The sequence below is a fragment of the Mytilus trossulus genome, chromosome 13 (assembly GCF_036588685.1).
Source record: "Mytilus trossulus isolate FHL-02 chromosome 13, PNRI_Mtr1.1.1.hap1, whole genome shotgun sequence".
NCBI lineage: Eukaryota > Metazoa > Mollusca > Bivalvia > Mytilida > Mytilidae > Mytilus > Mytilus trossulus.
Genome location: NC_086385.1, coordinates 19,327,681 through 19,346,886, shown reverse-complemented (window position 1 = coordinate 19,346,886; position 19,206 = coordinate 19,327,681). Strand labels below are relative to the sequence as shown.

Here is a 19,206-nt window from a genome sequence, read left to right as displayed (position 1 = left end):
TACAAAACACCTCAAGGGTTGATCCAAGCAATCTCCCTAAATTGACTTCAAAACACCCCAAGGGTTGATCCAAGCAATCTTCCTAAATTGACTACAAAACACCTCAAGGGTTGATCCAAGCAATCTCCCAAAATTGACTACAAAACACCTCAAGGGTTGATCCAAGCAATCTCCCTAAATTGACTACAAAACACCTCAAGGGTTGATCCAAGCAATCTTCCTAAATTGACTACAAAACACCTCAAGGGTTGATCCAAGCAATCTTCCTAAATTGACTACAAAACATCTCAAGGGTTGATCCAAGCAATCTTCCTAAATTGACTACAAAACACCTCAAGGGTTGATCCAAGCAATCTCCCAAAATTGACTACAAAACACCCCAAGGGTTGACCCAAGCAATCTCCCTAAATTGACTACAAAACACCCCAAGGGTTGACCCAAGCAATCTCCCTAAATTGACTACAAAACACCACAAGGGTTGATCCAAGCAATCCCCTATATCTGTTGTGGTTTAACATTTTTACTAAATGACCTTTTCATCCACAGTAATGCCATTGTAGCTGAGTTACTATTACTAACTGACCTTTTCATCAACAGTAATGCCATTGTAGCTGAGTTACTATTACTAACTGACCTTTTCATCCACAGTAATGCCATTGTAGCTGAGTTAGAGAGAAGATGTTGTTTCTTACTGAGTTCTGTTAGCACCATTTTCTGAAGTGTAGTAAACCCTGCTGTATTGGTGGAATATTTCTGATGAATTTTCTACAAGAGAGAAAAAAAAAGTTTATTTAAATTATGGCAGATCATTTAAATTATAGAATTAAAAAGTTAAACTCTGGACTAAAAGATATAATATAAAAAATCTCCAGGTTATAAGAGACTGGAAATATCATTATACATGGCTTATATGAAATCTTGAAACAGATCTACTTAATTCATATAGATAGTACAGAGTATGAAGAATTAAATGTACAGCTAAAAATCATTGAAGATATGTTTTTGTCTTGTATATTGTAAGAGGATTTACCCTGATGTTGCCTTGGAAATCCATCTTCACTGGTGCAAAGGCTGTAGCATTAAACTTATCTACAAATACAAACTTCAGTATAATTATCAGGTGTTAAGTGTTATAGGTTAAAACATGTTTATAAATGCACATAGTCATTTAACCGTTGCATTTTCATATTGGGGAGTTTAAGAAGTATATATCATATAATCTAAAAAGGTTGTGAAGACACATTCAGCAATAATAAAAACATCCAAAAATGTCTCAATTTACAGTAGTTTATCCTATATTTATTTTACAGCACTTTTTTTTTGTAATATTTAGATTCAAATGATTCACAAATAAATTCTTACCAAACAAGGGTAAAATAGACTTTGCTGCCAGAAGGAATTCTTCTACTGGAATGCTTCCATCAGTATCCAAGTGGAGGTCCATAAAACTTAAAAAAGAGAAGATATTTACTGAAATCTCTTGTCTGCATTACTTGTCCAAGGACACAGTTATCGTCCTTTGGTTTTCGTTGTCTACGAATATAGTCCCTTGTGTAAACAGTGTATGACTTGCATGTTTTATTTGATACACTTTAACAATTTATTTCTTGATATTAAATGCATTAAATATTAATTACATGATAAAAATATTAGGGTGCTGAATCTTTATGTTAAGAAGTGATTTGGTCCAGTTCAAAAAGGTCAAATTTAATCACGTCTGAAGCTGTCAAACTGAATTTTACACCCCTTAACACAGAATTGTCAATATTTTGAGTTAGAGCTGGTAGAAGTTTCTATAATTTTAGTATTATTTGTCTCACTGGTAATACACTACACTGTAAAAATCCATTTGAGAAAGAGCCGGGGCAATTTTTTTGATTTGAATTTTTTGTCATAAAGAAATGCACTACAAAATAACTGTGTTCTCGGGTCACATATCTTGTTTTTATGGTGAAAGTAAATTATCCAGAATAATGATGTTAAGATCAAACTTGCCCCACATTTACATCTTACAATCATTCTATGCACAGATAAACTTGACCTATTGCATATGGTATCTGAGAAATTTATCACAAAAAAAAGAAATGCTGACAAAAAGACCATGGAAAAAATAAAGATAGGATAAACCTTACCAGTAAACATGTACACCATAAATATATTTGATCTGGCATTGTGTTTATCTGAGAAACAAAACCTTGTCAGACAGACTTTAAGATGATCACTGAACCATAAACTTAAGTCCAGTGGACCTTGTCTACAGGATGTGTAAACCTTGTCAGACAAACTTTAAGATGATCACTGAACCATAAACTAAAGTCCAGTGGACCTTGTCTACAGGATGTGTAAACCTTGTCAGACAGACTATAAGATGATAACTGAACCATAAATTAAAGTCCAGTGGACCTTGTCTACAGGATGTGTAAACCTTGTCAGACAGACTATAAAATGATCACTGAACCATAAACTAAAGTCCAGTGGACCTTGTCTACAGGATGTGTAAACCTTGTCAGACAGACTATAAGATGATCACTGAACCATAAACTAAAGTCCAGTGAACCTTGTCTACAGGATGTGTAAACCTTGTCAGACAGACTATAAGATGACCACTTAACCATAAACTAAAGTCCAGTGAACCTTGTCTACAGGATGTGTAAACCTTGCCAGACATACTATAAGATGATCACTGAACCATAAATTAAAGTCCAGTGGACCTTGTCTACAGGATGTGTAAACCTTGTCAGACAGACTATTAGATGATCACTGAACCATAAACTAAAGTCCAGTGGACCTTGTCTACAGGATGTGTAAACCTTGTCTACATGATGTGTAAACCTTGTCAGACAGACTATAAGATGATCACTGAACCATAAACTAAAGTCCAGTGGACCTTGTCTACAGGATGTGTAAACCTTGTCAGACAGACTATAAGATGATCACTGAACCATAAATTAAAGTCCAGTGGACCTTGTCTACAGGATGTGTAAACCTTGTCAGACAGACTATAAGATGATCACTGAACCATAAATTAAAGTCCAGTGAACCTTGTCTACAGGATGTGTAAACCTTGTCAGACAGACTATAAGATGATCACTGAACCATAAACTAAAGTCCAGTGAACCTTGTCTACAGGATGTGTAAACCTTGCCAGACATACTATAAGATGATCACTGAACCATAAATTAAAGTCCAGTGGACCTTGTCTACAAGATGTGTAAACCTTGTCAGACAGACTATAAGATGATCACTGAACCATAAATTAAAGTCCAGTGAACCTTGTCTACAGGATGTGTAAACCTTGTCAGGCAGACTATAAGATGACCACTGAACCATAAATTAAAGTCAAGTGGACCTTGTCTACAGGATGTGTAAACCTTGTCAGACAGACTATAAGATGATCACTGAACCATAAACTAAAGTCCAGTGAACCTTGTCTACAGGATGTGTAAACCTTGTCAGACAGACTATAAGATGATCACTGAACCATTAATTAAAGTCCAGTGAACCTTGTCTACAGGATGTGTAAACCTTGTAAGACAGACTATAAGATGATCACTGAACCATAAACTAAAGTCCAGTGAACCTTGTCTACAGGATGTGTAAACCTTGCCAGACATACTATAAGATGATCACTGAACCATAAATTAAAGTCCAGTGGACCTTGTCTACAGGATGTGTAAACCTTGTCAGACAGACTATAAGATGATCACTGATCCATAAATTAAAGTCCAGTGAACCTTGTCTACAGGATGTGTAAACCTTGTCAGACATACTATAAGATGATCACTGAACCATAAATTAAAGTCAAGTGGACCTTGTCTACAGGATGTGTAAACCTTGTCAGACAGACTATAAGATGATCACTGAACCATAAACTAAAGTCCAGTGAACCTTGTCTACAGGATGTGTAAACCTTGTCAGACAGACTATAAGATGATCACTGAACCATAAATTAAAGTCCAGTGAACCTTGTCTACAGGATGTGTAAACCTTGTCAGACAGACTATAAGATGATCACTGAACCATAAATTAAAGTCAAGTGGACCTTGTCTACAGGATGTGTAAACCTTGTCAGACAGACTATAAGATGATCACTGAACCATAAACTAAAGTCCAGTGAACCTTGTCTACAGGATGTGTAAACCTTGTCATACAGACTATAAGATGATCACTGAACCATAAACTAAAGTCCAGTGAACCTTGTCTACAGGATGTGTAAACCTTGCCAGACAGACTATAAGATTATCACTGAACCATAAACTAAAGTCCAGTGAACCTTGTCTACAGGATGTGTAAACCTTGCCAGACATACTATAAGATGATCACTGAACCATAAATTAAAGTCCAGTGGACCTTGTCTACAGGATGTGTAAACCTTGTCAGACAGACTATAAGATGATCACTGAACCATAAATTAAAGTCCAGTGAACCTTGTCTACAGGATGTGTAAACCTTGTCAGACAGACTATAAGATGATAACTGAACCATAAATTAAAGTCAAGTGGACCTTGTCTACAGGATGTGTAAACCTTGTCAGACAGACTATAAGATGATCACTGAACCATAAACTAAAGTCCAGTGAACCTTGTCTACAGGATGTGTAAACCTTGTCAGACAGACTATAAGATGATCACTGAACCATAAATATTAAAGTCCAGTGAACCTTGTCTACAGGATGTGTAAACCTTGTCAGACAGACTATAAGATGATCACTGAACCATAAATTAAAGTCAAGTGGACCTTGTCTACAGGATGTGTAAACCTTGTCAGACAGACTATAAGATGATCACTGAACCATAAACTAAAGTCCAGTGAACCTTGTCTACAGGATGTGTAAACCTTGTCTTACAGACTATAAGATGATCACTGAACCATAAACTAAAGTCCAGTGAACCTTGTCTACAGGATGTGAAAACCTTGCCAGACATACTATAAGATTATCACTGAACCATAAATTAAAGTCCAGTGGACCTTGTCTTCAGGATGTGTAAACCTTGTCAGACAGACTATAAGATGATCACTGAACCATAAATTAAAGTCCAGTGAACCTTGTCTACAGGATGTGTAAACCTTGTCTACAGGATGTGTAAACCTTGTCAGACAGACTATAAGATGATCACTGAACCATAAATTAAAGTCCAGTGAACCTTGTCTACAGGATGTGTAAACCTTGTCAGGCAGACTATAAGATGATCACTGAACCATAAATTAAAGTCCAGTGGACCTTGTCTACAGGATGTGTAAACCTTGTCAGACAGACTATAAGATGATCACTGAACCATAAACTAAAGTCCAGTGAACCTTGTCTACAGGATGTGTAAACCTTGCCAGACAGACTATAAGATGATCACTGAACCATAAACTAAAGTCCAGTGAACCTTGTCTACAGGATGTGAAAACCTTGCCAGACATACTATAAGATTATCACTGAACCATAAATTAAAGTCCAGTGGACCTTGTCTACAGGATGTGTAAACCTTGTCAGACAGACTATAAGATGATCACTGAACCATAAATTAAAGTCCAGTGAACCTTGTCTACAGGATGTGTAAACCTTGTCTACAGGATGTGTAAACCTTGTCAGACAGACTATAAGATGATCACTGAACCATAAATTAAAGTCCAGTGGACCTTGTCTACAGGATGTGTAAACCTTGTCAGACAGACTATAAGATGATCACTGAACCATAAATTAAAGTCCAGTGAACCTTGTCTACAGGATGTGTAAACCTTGTCTACAGGATGTGTAAACCTTGTCAGACAGACTATAAGATGATCACTGAACCATAAATTAAAGTCCAGTGGACCTTGTCTACAGGATGTGTAAACCTTGTCAGACAGACTATAAGATGATCACTGAACCATAAATTAAAGTCCAGTGAACCTTGTCTACAGGATGTGTGAACCTTGTCTACAGGATGTGTAAACCTTGTCTACAGGATGTGTAAACCATGTGTTAACCTTGTCTACAGGATGTGTAAACCTTGTCTACAGGATGTGTAAACCTTGTCAGACAGACTTTAAGATGATCACTGAACCATAAATTAAAGTCCAGTGAACCTTGTCTACAGGATGTGTAAACCTTGTCAGACAGACTTTAAGATGATCACTGAACCATAAATTAAAGTCAAGTGGACCTTGTCTACAGGATGTGTAAACCTTGTCTACAGGATGTGTGAACCTTGTCTACAGGATGTGTGAACCTTGTCTACAGGATGTGTGAACCTTGTCTACAGGATGTGTAAACCTTGTCTACAGGATGTGTAAACCTTGTCTACAGGATGTGTAAACCTTGTCTACAGGATGTGTTAACCTTGTCTACAGGATGTGTAAACCTTGTCTACAGGATGTGTTAACCTTGCAGTGAATTTAAGTACTCAAAATAATTTTAATAAAAATCATGATATACAAGTGAATCTGTGAGCCACTTCTCACACGGCTCACTAATGATATCCCCCCCTTTTTGCTAAAAGTATAAGGTATACAGGAAGTTGTTGACTGATGAATCTGAAAACACATCACAGTATATTACTGATTACAAATGTGTCGAGGTTTTTGATTGGATAACAACACAGAGATGCCAGTATATATTCAGGAAACTGCCAGGGTATATAGGACGTTTTTATCCCCAATTGGAACCTCAAAAACGTCATCATAACACCAGTTACTATGTGACGTAGTCAAAAGCTATCAGACTGTCCGAGACTCACAGAGGGAAAATAATGACGTGCTTCAGTCAATAATACATATTTGTCAGATACAAAATCACGCAATTAACACTTAAATTTAATATTAAAAGTGTTATTATAAATTATTACATACACGATAAAATTATGTTCACAGCAAATTAGAAAATCCTTCACGTATGCCAAACATATCAGGTTGGGTTTTTCAACTTGGGAGTATATATGTGTTGTCAACAAATACCTGCACTGGAAAATAACATTAAGTCAGGGGTAATCTGTAATATATGTGTTATTCAGGTCTCAGAAAGGGTATATATACTGTGACATTACGGCTTAAAGCTTATATCCCCTCGCCTTCGGCTCAGGGAATATAAACTCTAAGCCGGGAATGTCACTGTATATACCCTGTCTGAGACCTGAATAACATATAATAGATGACTCATATAAACCCTGAAACCAAAATTCAGAATTCCAGGTTATGTAGTTCATGAGAAAGATGTGATGAAAAAAATATTCATGGGACGGACAGACTGACTGAAAAACTGATGGATAAAGTTTTAACTGCATACTCAATAAATGTTTACTGACATTTATATATGAATTCGCTTATTACAAATATTAGTTTCAACTAAGCTATTACAAATATAAGTTTGAAATGTTTAAAATATATTAGAGTTCAAATATATATATTTGTCCTGCAAAATTTGTTTTTAATTTGTTTTTTATTACCTTGTATCCATTGTGGAGAAAAAAGTAGGAATTTTAGCATCAATAGCATCCTTGAAATCATCTTCACTGTTGACACTAGAACTTGACATTGATTCCAAATTATTCAAATTAGTGTCTTGTTTTAACCGGTCTATAGATGTTTCTGGTATAATATCTTGTTGTGGAGAATGGTCCTTTTGATCTATGCTAACAGAATTGTTATGAGATGAATTCAATGATACATTATTTGAATTAGATTGAACTCCAGATATGTCTATTTCTGCTATGGAATGATTTGTTAGTGATGATTCTGATGTGGTTCTTTGTTTGGATGAGTTATGGTCCTTAGTTGCAGGGGAATCACTTCCTGCCCGACCTCTTGGTGATGACCTTAAAAGATAAATTTAATGAAAGGTTGCTATATCCTTAACTAACACCATTTTTTAAAAATATATTTTTGACATATTGAATAAATTTCTCCAGTTTAGTTTAAATCTTAATTCAAAAACCACATTGTAAGTAATATGGAATATATATAGATTTTTTTTTCATTTGTAAAGGCTGTATATATATATGGAAACCTTTATAAACTTTTCTCCAATTCTTCGTCAATTTATCCCTTTCTGGTCCGAGAACACAATTAATTCGTAGTGCATTTCTTTTAGAACATAAATGAAAATTAAAAAAATCCCACCTGCGCTTTCTCAATGAAATTTTTACAGTGTGTTGTACTACTTTTGGGACAAATTATATCAAAAATATAGAAAACTTCATCGCCTCTAACTCAAAATATGGACAATTTTGTGTTTAGGGTGTCTTGAAATCTTTTGACAGCTTCCGAAGTGCTAATTTTTAACCTTTTTCCGCTGGACCAAATCACTACTTTCCTGTAAAATTCTGAACCCAAATTTTTTTACAGTGTAGTTTCACCCCCCTACTTACAATTTGAGGCATTAAACATGGAGAAATAAATTTGGAAAGGGTATAAAAATTATTGGCAAGTAACCCACTGTTAACACTAGGGACTATATTCGTGAACAACGAAAATCAAGGGACGACAATTGTGGTCTCGGACCTAATAGGATAGAAAGAGTTGACAAATCTTAAAAAAACTTGGTATGACCAAAGCTTAATAAATTATAAGACTGCTTGCAAAGTTTCATAAAAATAGGATATATATTATAGACAATATGCTAAATTCTATACTCATCTTTGCGTGTTAAATTTTGACGTTAAAATTGAATTATTTCAACTATCAACATTTTGGGCTTTGAAAATTAAAATATTGCAAAAAAATACTTTTTAAATGCCCTAATATATCATTTGTGATGTACTAAAAGCAATAGAGTACTCATTTGATTTATCAGACTTAGCATAATTATTCAAAAGTCAAACTTATATCAGCCTGGGCCTAAAAATTGAGGTTTTTCAATGAAAGGGGGCCTTACATGAAGATGTAATATTTTCCAGCAATTTTAAATTTGTGAAGCTTTTTGGTTATAAATAATCCTTACATATGTATTAAATGTACTGAAAATGGAAAGAAAAGTCACTAATAACATATCATATTATTTTAAAAGGGTCTTAAGCCAAGTAAGACTGGAAAGAAATAAGGGTCAATTTAGGCCGTGCCACATATTTACATTAAAAAATGCATATTGAGGCTATAAGAAATAAAAAATTGTGTCTTTTTTATCATTGCTATACTCATGTGACATGATACAACAAATCTGAGCACAAAAAGGCTCTTGCAATTAACTTTTCTTACAGCCAGTATGGTCTGATGCAAAGATTTTTGCCTTTTTAATGAAAAACTTGAATGCAATGTTAGTCTCAACAGGCTTATATCTAAACCACTTGCTATCCTACAGAAGAAAAGAAAGATATTATGTGAGATGGAACAGGTACAATAGACATTGTGAAGTGCTTTTGATACAAATTTAGTGAGGTCTTTATTGTGGACTTCAAATTTTATGTACCAAGAACCCCACTTTTGACTTCATCCAAACAGGGCGTTAGACAAGGGTCATTTATACAACACATTTTGTACATATTGTCTGAGATAATGTTCTTTTCTGTAGATTCTGAGTTCATAAACAAGTAAAAGAACTAGATAAAGGCATAGAAACACAAGTATTGACAAATGAAAACCTGTCAGATAAAAAGTCAGGTTGCCATGTATGCATCATTATTGAAAAAGCCTTAAAATGCCTATTTTGACCATAAAATGCCAAAATTGGTCATTTTTGCAGAAATTCTATAAAATAAAAGTTTAAATCCTTTAGTTTCATGCTATTTGACAAATTGAAACCACCAAATCATTTAGGGAAGTTGCCAAAGTACAGATTCTATATTTACAGACTTCACCTCTTAGGTCCGAGAACACAATTAATTCGTAGTGCATTTCTTTTAGAACATAAATGAAAATTAAAAAAATCCGACCTGCGCTTTCTCAATGAAATTTTTACAGTGTGTTGTACTACTTTTGGGACAAATTATATCAAAAATATAGAAAACTTCATCGCCTCTAACTCAAAATATGGACAATTTTGTGTTTAGGGTGTCTTGAAATCTTTTGACAGCTTCCGAAGTGCTAATTTTTAACCTTTTTCCGCTGGACCAAATCACTACTTTCCTGTAAAATTCTGAACCCAAATTTTTTTACAGTGTAGTTTCACCCCCCTACTTACAATTTGAGGCATTAAACATGGAGAAATAAATTTGGAAAGGGTATAAAAATTATTGGCAAGTAACCCACTGTTAACACTAGGGACTATATTCGTGAACAACGAAAATCAAGGGACGACAATTGTGGTCTCGGACCTTCTGCACCCATTGTATAAAAAAAAATTAATTCACATGTGGTTTGTTTGATCTCAGTCCTTCATTGGTTAAAATCTGATTATGACTTTATGATTTATGATTATATTTTTCTTGCTTTCATCTGAATTTCCTATTGTGACGGCATGAACAAAGGCAACCATGCCTGATGACGTCACATAGAAACAACACATATTTTTGCAGATCATTCAAAGAAAGGAATAAGTTTGCCTGCATAATGTTAGAAAATCATTAGAGAAACAGATTCCACCACCAAATCTCGTGTAATACAATATTTATCCACTCTCGACAGTTAAATTTTAAATATTTAAAACGCTCGGACAAGCATCGCGTTTTAAAGAAATTTAACTGTCTCGAGTGGATAAATATCGTATTACACTGAATGCAGTGGTAGAATCTATATTTAAACAAGTTGTGCTTAAATTTGTCGTTTTATTGATATCTTCACCACATATTTTTAATTATTCTTACCAGAACTCTGATTATCCAATAAATGACATTTCCATTTATAATTTATGAAAAAAAATTCCATTGACCCATATAAAGCAACATACAGCATGTTCAAACTTTTAGTTAAATGATTCTTAAACCTTTATATATTGGATTCTTTAGAAGAAAATTTCAGACTTTATTTTTTGTCATCTATTTACTTAATGATATTTGAATTTGTTCATCAGCACACTTTATAAAGTGGTTCTGTAATCAGTATTTTTTTATATTATCTAAACTAAGTTTTCAATTCTTGTAATTATATCACTATACATATTTTTTGTTTTACTTACGAATCATGTGAAACTGTTCTATGCAGCCCAGGTTTTATCTGAAAATGGAAAACATTTTTTTTTCTTAAATCCTCATACAAGACTGAGTCTACAAAAAAAAAATCCACTATTTTTTTTAATTTTCTTTCATTAAACTTCATTCAAATACCAGTTTTATTGTTCTAGTTTGATTTAATGTAATGTACAAATTTGTTCACATCTATACACCTTGTTAAGCTACCTGTACATAAGATTTGTTCACACTTATAAACTATATGTCACTTAAATGTTCATTATGTAGAACCGCATTCAAGTTTTCGAACAACTGTTCTAGCAGTAGCTAGGGAACAACCATTTGACTTTTAAAAAAAGAGGGATGGATTTTTCCACAATTTGATTAAAAAAAAATAGGGTCTTTCAGATGATTAGAATGAATAAATATTCTGAATCCAAAGTTTCCCCATACATTATAGTGTTAAATATTGAATAGGTATCATCGAAAAAGAAACTAATTATAAACTTTTGCGTGAGAAAAAAATTCGGACTCAGAAACACCCCCATTTTGTTGAAGTAAAGTGGTTGCTCCTTAAAGAAAGTAATTTTGGATGATTTGCAGTAGTTTAAAGATATTTTGCAGTAGTTTAAAGATATCTCAATTACGCATTAAAAACATAGCCTTGATATCAGTGTGCTTACAGACGAAAAAAAAATAATTAAGGATCACTACATTTATATCTATTCTGTTTGTTTCAAATGGTATTTTTTCTCCAAGGAGTATTTGGCAAAGGGAGGGGGAAATATGTTTGTTTTTTTTAATTTCTAATTGTATTTTAACGGTTCTGAGATACTACACCAACAAAAAAATAACCTCACCCTTTTTTCAGTAATGCATTTATGAGTGAATCGTAGTTTGAGTATAAAGACCAGTGGCAAATATTTCTGTCAGTGTGTACCTCCAATCGATTCGGGAAGACCTTTTCAAATGAATTATGTGTTCGGCAATGATGATGGATGAGTCTAGATTAGGGGTTAATAAGGCTACGTACAGCGTATTATATCAAATAAATATATCAAGTTAAGACAAATATTTCTGTAAAGAACTTTATTAATAAGTGTTATAAGTATCAATTTTATATAAAAATTGTTTCTTTTTTAAATATACATGGGAAAATTAAAGTTCTAAATGCCTAGTTTTGTGTACACTTAACCTACACAAGGCCTACATCGACTATCGACTGCATGTAGACAAAACATGATTTAAACTACATGTAAACATTGAGTTTTATCAATGGGAACGTAATTTTCTTTAGAGTTTGTGTGAGTTAGACTAACACAACACTGAGTTTAGGTCAATGTGAACACGGCCTTAGATGACTCACCTTCTTTTTTGGAATGTGTAAGGGTAGAGTTGGTAATGATTTAGCGGAATGGATTGGAGAATTCAGTATTCCAGACTCCATCCCCGCCCCAGCTTTTGCTAATGCCATGCATTCTTCTAATGTCTGTATAAATGTATCACATGTTGGTCCCAATAGTGAGCTGGCTTCTTCCAACTTCTAAGAAACAGAAAATATAACAAATAAATCATTATAAGCTCTGCTAAAGTAATACCAGCACTTATCACAGCTAAGCTCTACCATGTCTAAGACTGAAATGAGGTCTTCATTTAATTCTTTTAAAAATATTTAGAAATTTTTCTCTTTTCTTCATTTTTTCTGACTTATTCTCTCTTCATTTTTGATATCAACTTTTCTTTATTCTTTATTATTCCCATCATTCTCTATTCTGTAAACCAGAGATTGTGTAAACATTAATGTCTCAATCTTATATGGAGATTGTGTAAACATCAGGACCCTCTGATATGAATGTCTCAATCTTATATGGAGATTGTGTAAACATCAGGACCCTCTGATATGAATGTCTCAATCTTATACAGATGTGTAAACATCAGGACCCTCTGGTATTAATGTCTCAATCTTATATGGAGATTGTGTAAACATCAAAATGATATTCTGTATCACATAAAGATAATATAGTCTAGCATGAGTTGTACAAAATATACAAAAGCTAGAACATTTGTTGTTTTTTATTAAAGCTTGAACATTTGTTGTTTTTTATTAAAGCTTGAACATTTGTTGCTTTGTATTAAAGCTAGAACATTTGTTGCTTTGTATTAAAGCTTGAACATTTGTTGCTTTGTATTAAAGCTTGAACATTTGTTGCTTTGTATTAAAGCTTGAACATTTGTTGTTTTGTATTAAAGCTTGAACATTTGTTGTTTTGTATTAAAGCTTGAACATTTGTTGCTTTGTATTAAAGCTTGAACATTTGTTGCTTTGTATTAAAGCTTGAACATTTGTTGCTTTGTATTAAAGCTTGAACATTTGTTGCTTTGTATTAAAGCTTGAACATTTGTTGCTTTGTATTAAAGCTTGAACATTTGTTGTTTTGTATTAAAGCTTGAACATTTGTTGCTTTGTATTAAAGCTTGAACATTTGTTGCTTTGTATTAAAGCTTGAACATTTGTTGCTTTGTATTAAAGCTTGAACATTTGTTGTTTTGTATTAAAGCTTGAACATTTGTTGCTTTGTATTAAAGCTTGAACATTTGTTGTTTTGTATTAAAGCTTGATCATTTGTTGCTTTGTATTGAAGCTTGAACATTTGTTGCTTTGTATTAAAGCTTGAACATTTGTTGCTTTGTATTAAAGCTTGAACATTTGTTGCTTTGTATTAAAGCTTGAACATTTGTTGCTTTGTATTAAAGCTTAAACATTTGTTGCTTTGTTTTAAAGCTTGAACATTTGTTGCTTTGTATTAAAGCTTGAACATTTGTTGCTTTGTATTAAAGCTTGAACATTTGTTGCTTTGTATTAAAGCCTGAACATTTGTTGCTTTGTTTTAAAGCTTGAACATTTGTTCATATTTGTAAATGCTGATGATGAGTAAACTGTTGTTTTTTGTATTATTAACTGTTTTAAATGCCTTGCTAATATTAAGTAGAATGCTGATCTCCTGTGCAGGAGGTTGTTGGTTTCTTTCCTGAACAGGTCAAACCATACAATCATGACAATTGATACTTGGGTTTCACTGCTTCTCCACTAAGTAGGCGACATTAAGAAGTAACTAAAGAGTATTTTAGACTGAAGTGCTTTGAGCTAGAATACTGTGTAGAAATGTCTTCCTGCCAACTGTTACCTTAAAACTAGTATATTGAAAAACCGGTTAAGAATAATGGTCTGGTACAAACCCGGATTCATATTTGTATCACACCAATATGTTCTAATCCTTATGTAATATTTGCCAATGGACATTACATACCAATCCTTCCATCCCCTGTTCTGTACAATCAGACAGACATTACATACCAACGGACATTACATTCCAATCCTTCCATCTCCTGATCTGTACATTACGAACAGACATTACATACCAATGGACATTACATACCAATCCTTCCATCCCCTGATCTGTACATTACGAACAGACATTACATACCAATGGACATTACATACCAATCCTTCCATCCCCTGTTCTGTACAATATGAACAGACATTACATACTAACGGAAATTACATACCAATCCTTCCATCCCCTGTTCTGTACAATACGAACAGACATAACATACCAACAGACATTACATACCAATCCTTCCATCCCCTGATCTGTACATTACGAACAGACATTACATACCAACGGAAATTACATACCAATCCTTCCATCCCCTGTTCTGTACAATACAAACAGACATTACATACCAACGGACATTACATACCAATCCTTCCATCCCCTGTTCTGTACAATACGAACAGACATTACATACCAACGGACATTACATACCAATCCTTCCATCCACTGTTCTGTACAATACGAACAGACATAACATACCAACAGACATTACATACCAATCCTTCCATCCCCTGATCTGTACATTACGAACAGACATTACATACCAATGGACATTACATACCAATCCTTCCATCCCCTGTTCTGTACAATACGAACAGACATAACATACCAACAGACATTACATACCAATCCTTCCATCCCCTCATCCGTACATTACGAACAGACATTACATACCAATGGACATTACATACTAATCCTTCCATCCCCTGTTCTGTACATTACGAACAGACATTACATACCAACGGACATTACATACCAATCCTTCCATCCCCTGATCTGTACATTACGAACAGACATTACATACCAATGGACATTACATACCAATCCTTCCATCCCCTGTTCTGTACAATACGAACAGACATTACATACCAATGGACATTACATACCAATCCTTCCATCCCCTGTTCTGTACAATACGAACAGACATTACATACCAACGGACATTACATTCCAATCCTTCCATCCCCTGTTCTGTACATTACGAACAGACATTACATACCAACGGACATTACATACCAATCCTTCCATCCACTGTTCTGTACAATACGAACAGACATTACATACCAACGGACATTACATTCCAATCTTCCATCCCCTGTTCTGTACATTACGAACAGACATTACATACCAACGGACATTACATACCAATCCTTCCATCCACTGTTCTGTACAATACGAACAGACATTACATACCAATGGACATTACATACCAATCCTTCCATCCCCTGTTCTGTACATTATGAACAGACATTACATACCAACCGACATTACATACCAATCCTTCCATCCCTTGATCTGTACATTACGAACAGACATAACATACCAACAGACATTACATACCAATCCTTCCATCCCTGTTCTGTACATTACGAACAGACATTACATACCAATGGACATTACATACCAATGGACATTACATACCAATCCTTCCATCCCCTGTTCTGTACAATACGAACAGACATTACATACCAATGGACATTACATACCAATCCTTCCATCCCCTGTTCTGTACAATACGAACAGACATTACATACCAATGGACATTACATACCAATCCTTCCATCCCCTGTTCTGTACAATACGAACAGACATTACATACCAATGGACATTACATACCAATCCTTCCATCCCCTGTTCTGTACAATACGAACAGACATTACATACCAATGGACATTACATACCAATCCTTCCATCCCCTGTTCTGTACAATACGAACAGACATAACATACCAACAGACATTACATACCAATCCTTCCATCCCCTGATCTGTACATTACGAACAGACATTACATACCAACGGACATAACATACCAATCCTTTCATCCACTGTTCTGTACAATATGAACAGACATTACATACCAACGGACATTACATTCCAATCCTTCCATCCCCTGTTCTGTACATTACGAACAAACATTACATACCAACGGACATTACATACCAATCCTTCCATCCCCTGTTCTGTACAATACGAACAGACATTACATACCAACGGACATAACATACCAATCCTTCCATCCCCTGTTCTGTACAATACAAACAGACATTACATACCAACGGACATTACATACCAATCCTGCCATCCCCTGTTCTGTACAATACGAACAGACATTACATACCAATGGACATTACATACCAATCCTTCCATCCACTGTTCTGTACAATACCAATCACTTACCTGAATGTCTTGTTTTTCTTGTATTGTACTCTTAACAGAATGAACTTGTTGCATTAACAAATCACAATATAATCGTAATTCTGATTTCTTTGTTCTTAATATATCTGGTGAAACATCTCCTAAAACAGAAAGAATAAAATATGCAGTAATATTTATCAAAATAAATTAAAATATTTTCCTGATGAAGAACTTACACACGGCATGAATTAGGCTCTCAATTAGAAGTGTTGCAAAGATTGAGGTCAAGAGTTTTTTAAAAATGTTTCAATTTGATGTATTATTCCATTTGTTTCTTCATGTTTGTTATAAGCCATTGGCACATATAAGTGTAAAGTACATGTACATTTCAAATATGTCAAGTAAGCACGTTCCAATCCATTGTATAATAAAATACTTTGACACATCACATATGTCAAGTAAACACGTTCCAATCCATTGTATAATAAAATACTTTGACACATCACATATGTCAAGTAAACATGTTCCAATCCATTGTATAATAAAATACTTTGACACATCACATATGTCAAGTAAACACGTTCCAATCCATTGTATAATAAAATACTTTGACACATCACATATGTCAAGTAAACACGTTCCAATCCATTGTATAATAAAATACTTTGACACATCACATATGTCACGTAAACACGTTCCAATCCATTGTATAATAAAATACTTTGACACATCACATATGTCAAGTAAACACGTTCCAACCCATTGTATAATAAAATACTTTGACACATCACATATGTCAAGTAAACACGTTCCAATCCATTGTATAATAAAATACTTTGACACATCACATATGTCAAGTAAACACGTTCCAATCCATTGTATAATAAAATACTTTGACACATCACATATGTCACGTAAACACGTTCCAATCCATTGTATAATAAAATACTTTGACACATCACATATGTCAAGTAAACACGTTCCAATCCATTGTATAATAAAATACTTTGACACATCACATATGTCAAGTAAACACGTTCCAATCCATTGTATAATAAAATACTTTGACACATCACATATGTCAAGTAAACACGTTCCAATCCATTGTATAATAAAATACTTTGACACATCACATATGTCAAGTAAACACGTTCCAATCCATTGTATAATAAAATACTTTGACACATCACATATGTCAAGTAAACACGTTCCAACCCATTGTATAATAAAATACTTTGACACATCACATATGTCAAGTAAACACGTTCCAATCCATTGTATAATAAAATACTTTGACACATCACATCTTATAGATTAAATTTCCTCAAAAATGTTTTAACTTCATAGTGTGCAATAGAAAACAAGTTAAACAGTGAGCATTTGCAACCAAAATGATGTCACTGCTAGAACACATTGATGTTAAATAGCAGAAAAGTATATTGTTTTAAAAGTGTTGATCATTCACATATTTGACAATGTACATGTTCACTAGTCTGTTTGTGTTATCATGGAAATGTCAGACATTTAAGTTCTTTGGTACTTAAATAAAATACATAATTCTTTGGAAATGAATAAAAATACATAATTATAAAGATTTCGAAAATGTATTAGACATGTACAAAACATTTTTTTTATAACAAGTTGCAGTCTTACCAAAATACTGAGAACCATTTTTTTACAGACTTACAAATGTTTCAGTTTTATCAGTTTAATTGTCTACCTTCCTTTATCATGACTTTAAGCACATTTTTTCAACAGTATTGTAAGGTAATCATGTTACAGTGATTGTAAAAACAAAACAAATTGTACATCAAACACAGCTTTTTCATAAAATATTACCTCTATTAACAACAGTTTCATCAGGTTTTCTTGCATTTTTTTGTGAAGCTTTAGCAGATCCTAATGCTACAAGCCACTGCTGCCGCTCCTGTGATGTGGCAGCTCTAATGTAGAAATGTTGTTCTCCAGGAATTATGAGATCTAGTCGACAATGATCTGTTTGGTGAACTATAAAATGTATATAGATATATCACATCTTCCACATACAATGTACTGCATTTAATTGTAATTTAAAGGTGTTCAAAAATGTGAAGGAAAATATTTTCACCGTTTTAATTTTGTTGCTGAAAGGTTAGTACATAGGCAGTGGTAATTATCAATAGGTGAGCAACATGACAGGTGCCAATAATGGAATCTGCTTGAATTTCCTAAACTTATCTCAGATCACACTCCCAGTTGACAGGGTTTATGTTGCTTAGTCTTAATGCTTTTATCTGTGTTTTGTAGACTTTTGGTTCTTTTTTTTTATGACCTAATATTTTTGGAGGCTTTGTCTGCAATTTACTTTGGAGTTAGGGGTTTTGAGTTTTCCTGTGCCTCTACTTGAAATAATTTGTATTTTTTGGGGGCAAATTCATTTCTCTTCTTTCTTTTTTTGTTGTTGCTACATTAAATTTGTGTATAAGAACAACAGGTTTATTTGAGTGATATACTTTTAAACATGATCTTTTCTATAGTTATATATTGTTGTACTACTAATAAAAAATCATTACTTTTTACTATAGTTTAACTCCCTGCTTGCCAACCTTGACCTTGAGAAGTTGTGATTTAAATGCCCAGCTTATTGACAAACCAGATTTGAATTTTCATCGGAGTTCCATATTTTTTG

The 19,206-nt window shown here is 33.8% G+C and overlaps 1 protein-coding gene across 1 annotated transcript in view; it reads right to left on the bottom strand.

The window, feature by feature from the left end:
* Positions 1-19,206, bottom strand: part of LOC134695169 (pleckstrin homology domain-containing family A member 8-like) — a 33,443-nt gene that overhangs the window by 7,270 nt on the left and 6,967 nt on the right. The window contains exons 3-10 of the mRNA XM_063556372.1: positions 18,378-18,545; positions 16,581-16,699; positions 12,373-12,549; positions 11,015-11,052; positions 7,413-7,781; positions 1,363-1,448; positions 1,031-1,089; positions 635-765 (exon numbers count right to left, since the gene is read on the bottom strand). Coding sequence (XP_063412442.1) covers positions 635-765; positions 1,031-1,089; positions 1,363-1,448; positions 7,413-7,781; positions 11,015-11,052; positions 12,373-12,549; positions 16,581-16,699; positions 18,378-18,545 — 1,147 coding nt within the window. The remainder of the gene's footprint in view (positions 1-634; positions 766-1,030; positions 1,090-1,362; positions 1,449-7,412; positions 7,782-11,014; positions 11,053-12,372; positions 12,550-16,580; positions 16,700-18,377; positions 18,546-19,206) is intronic.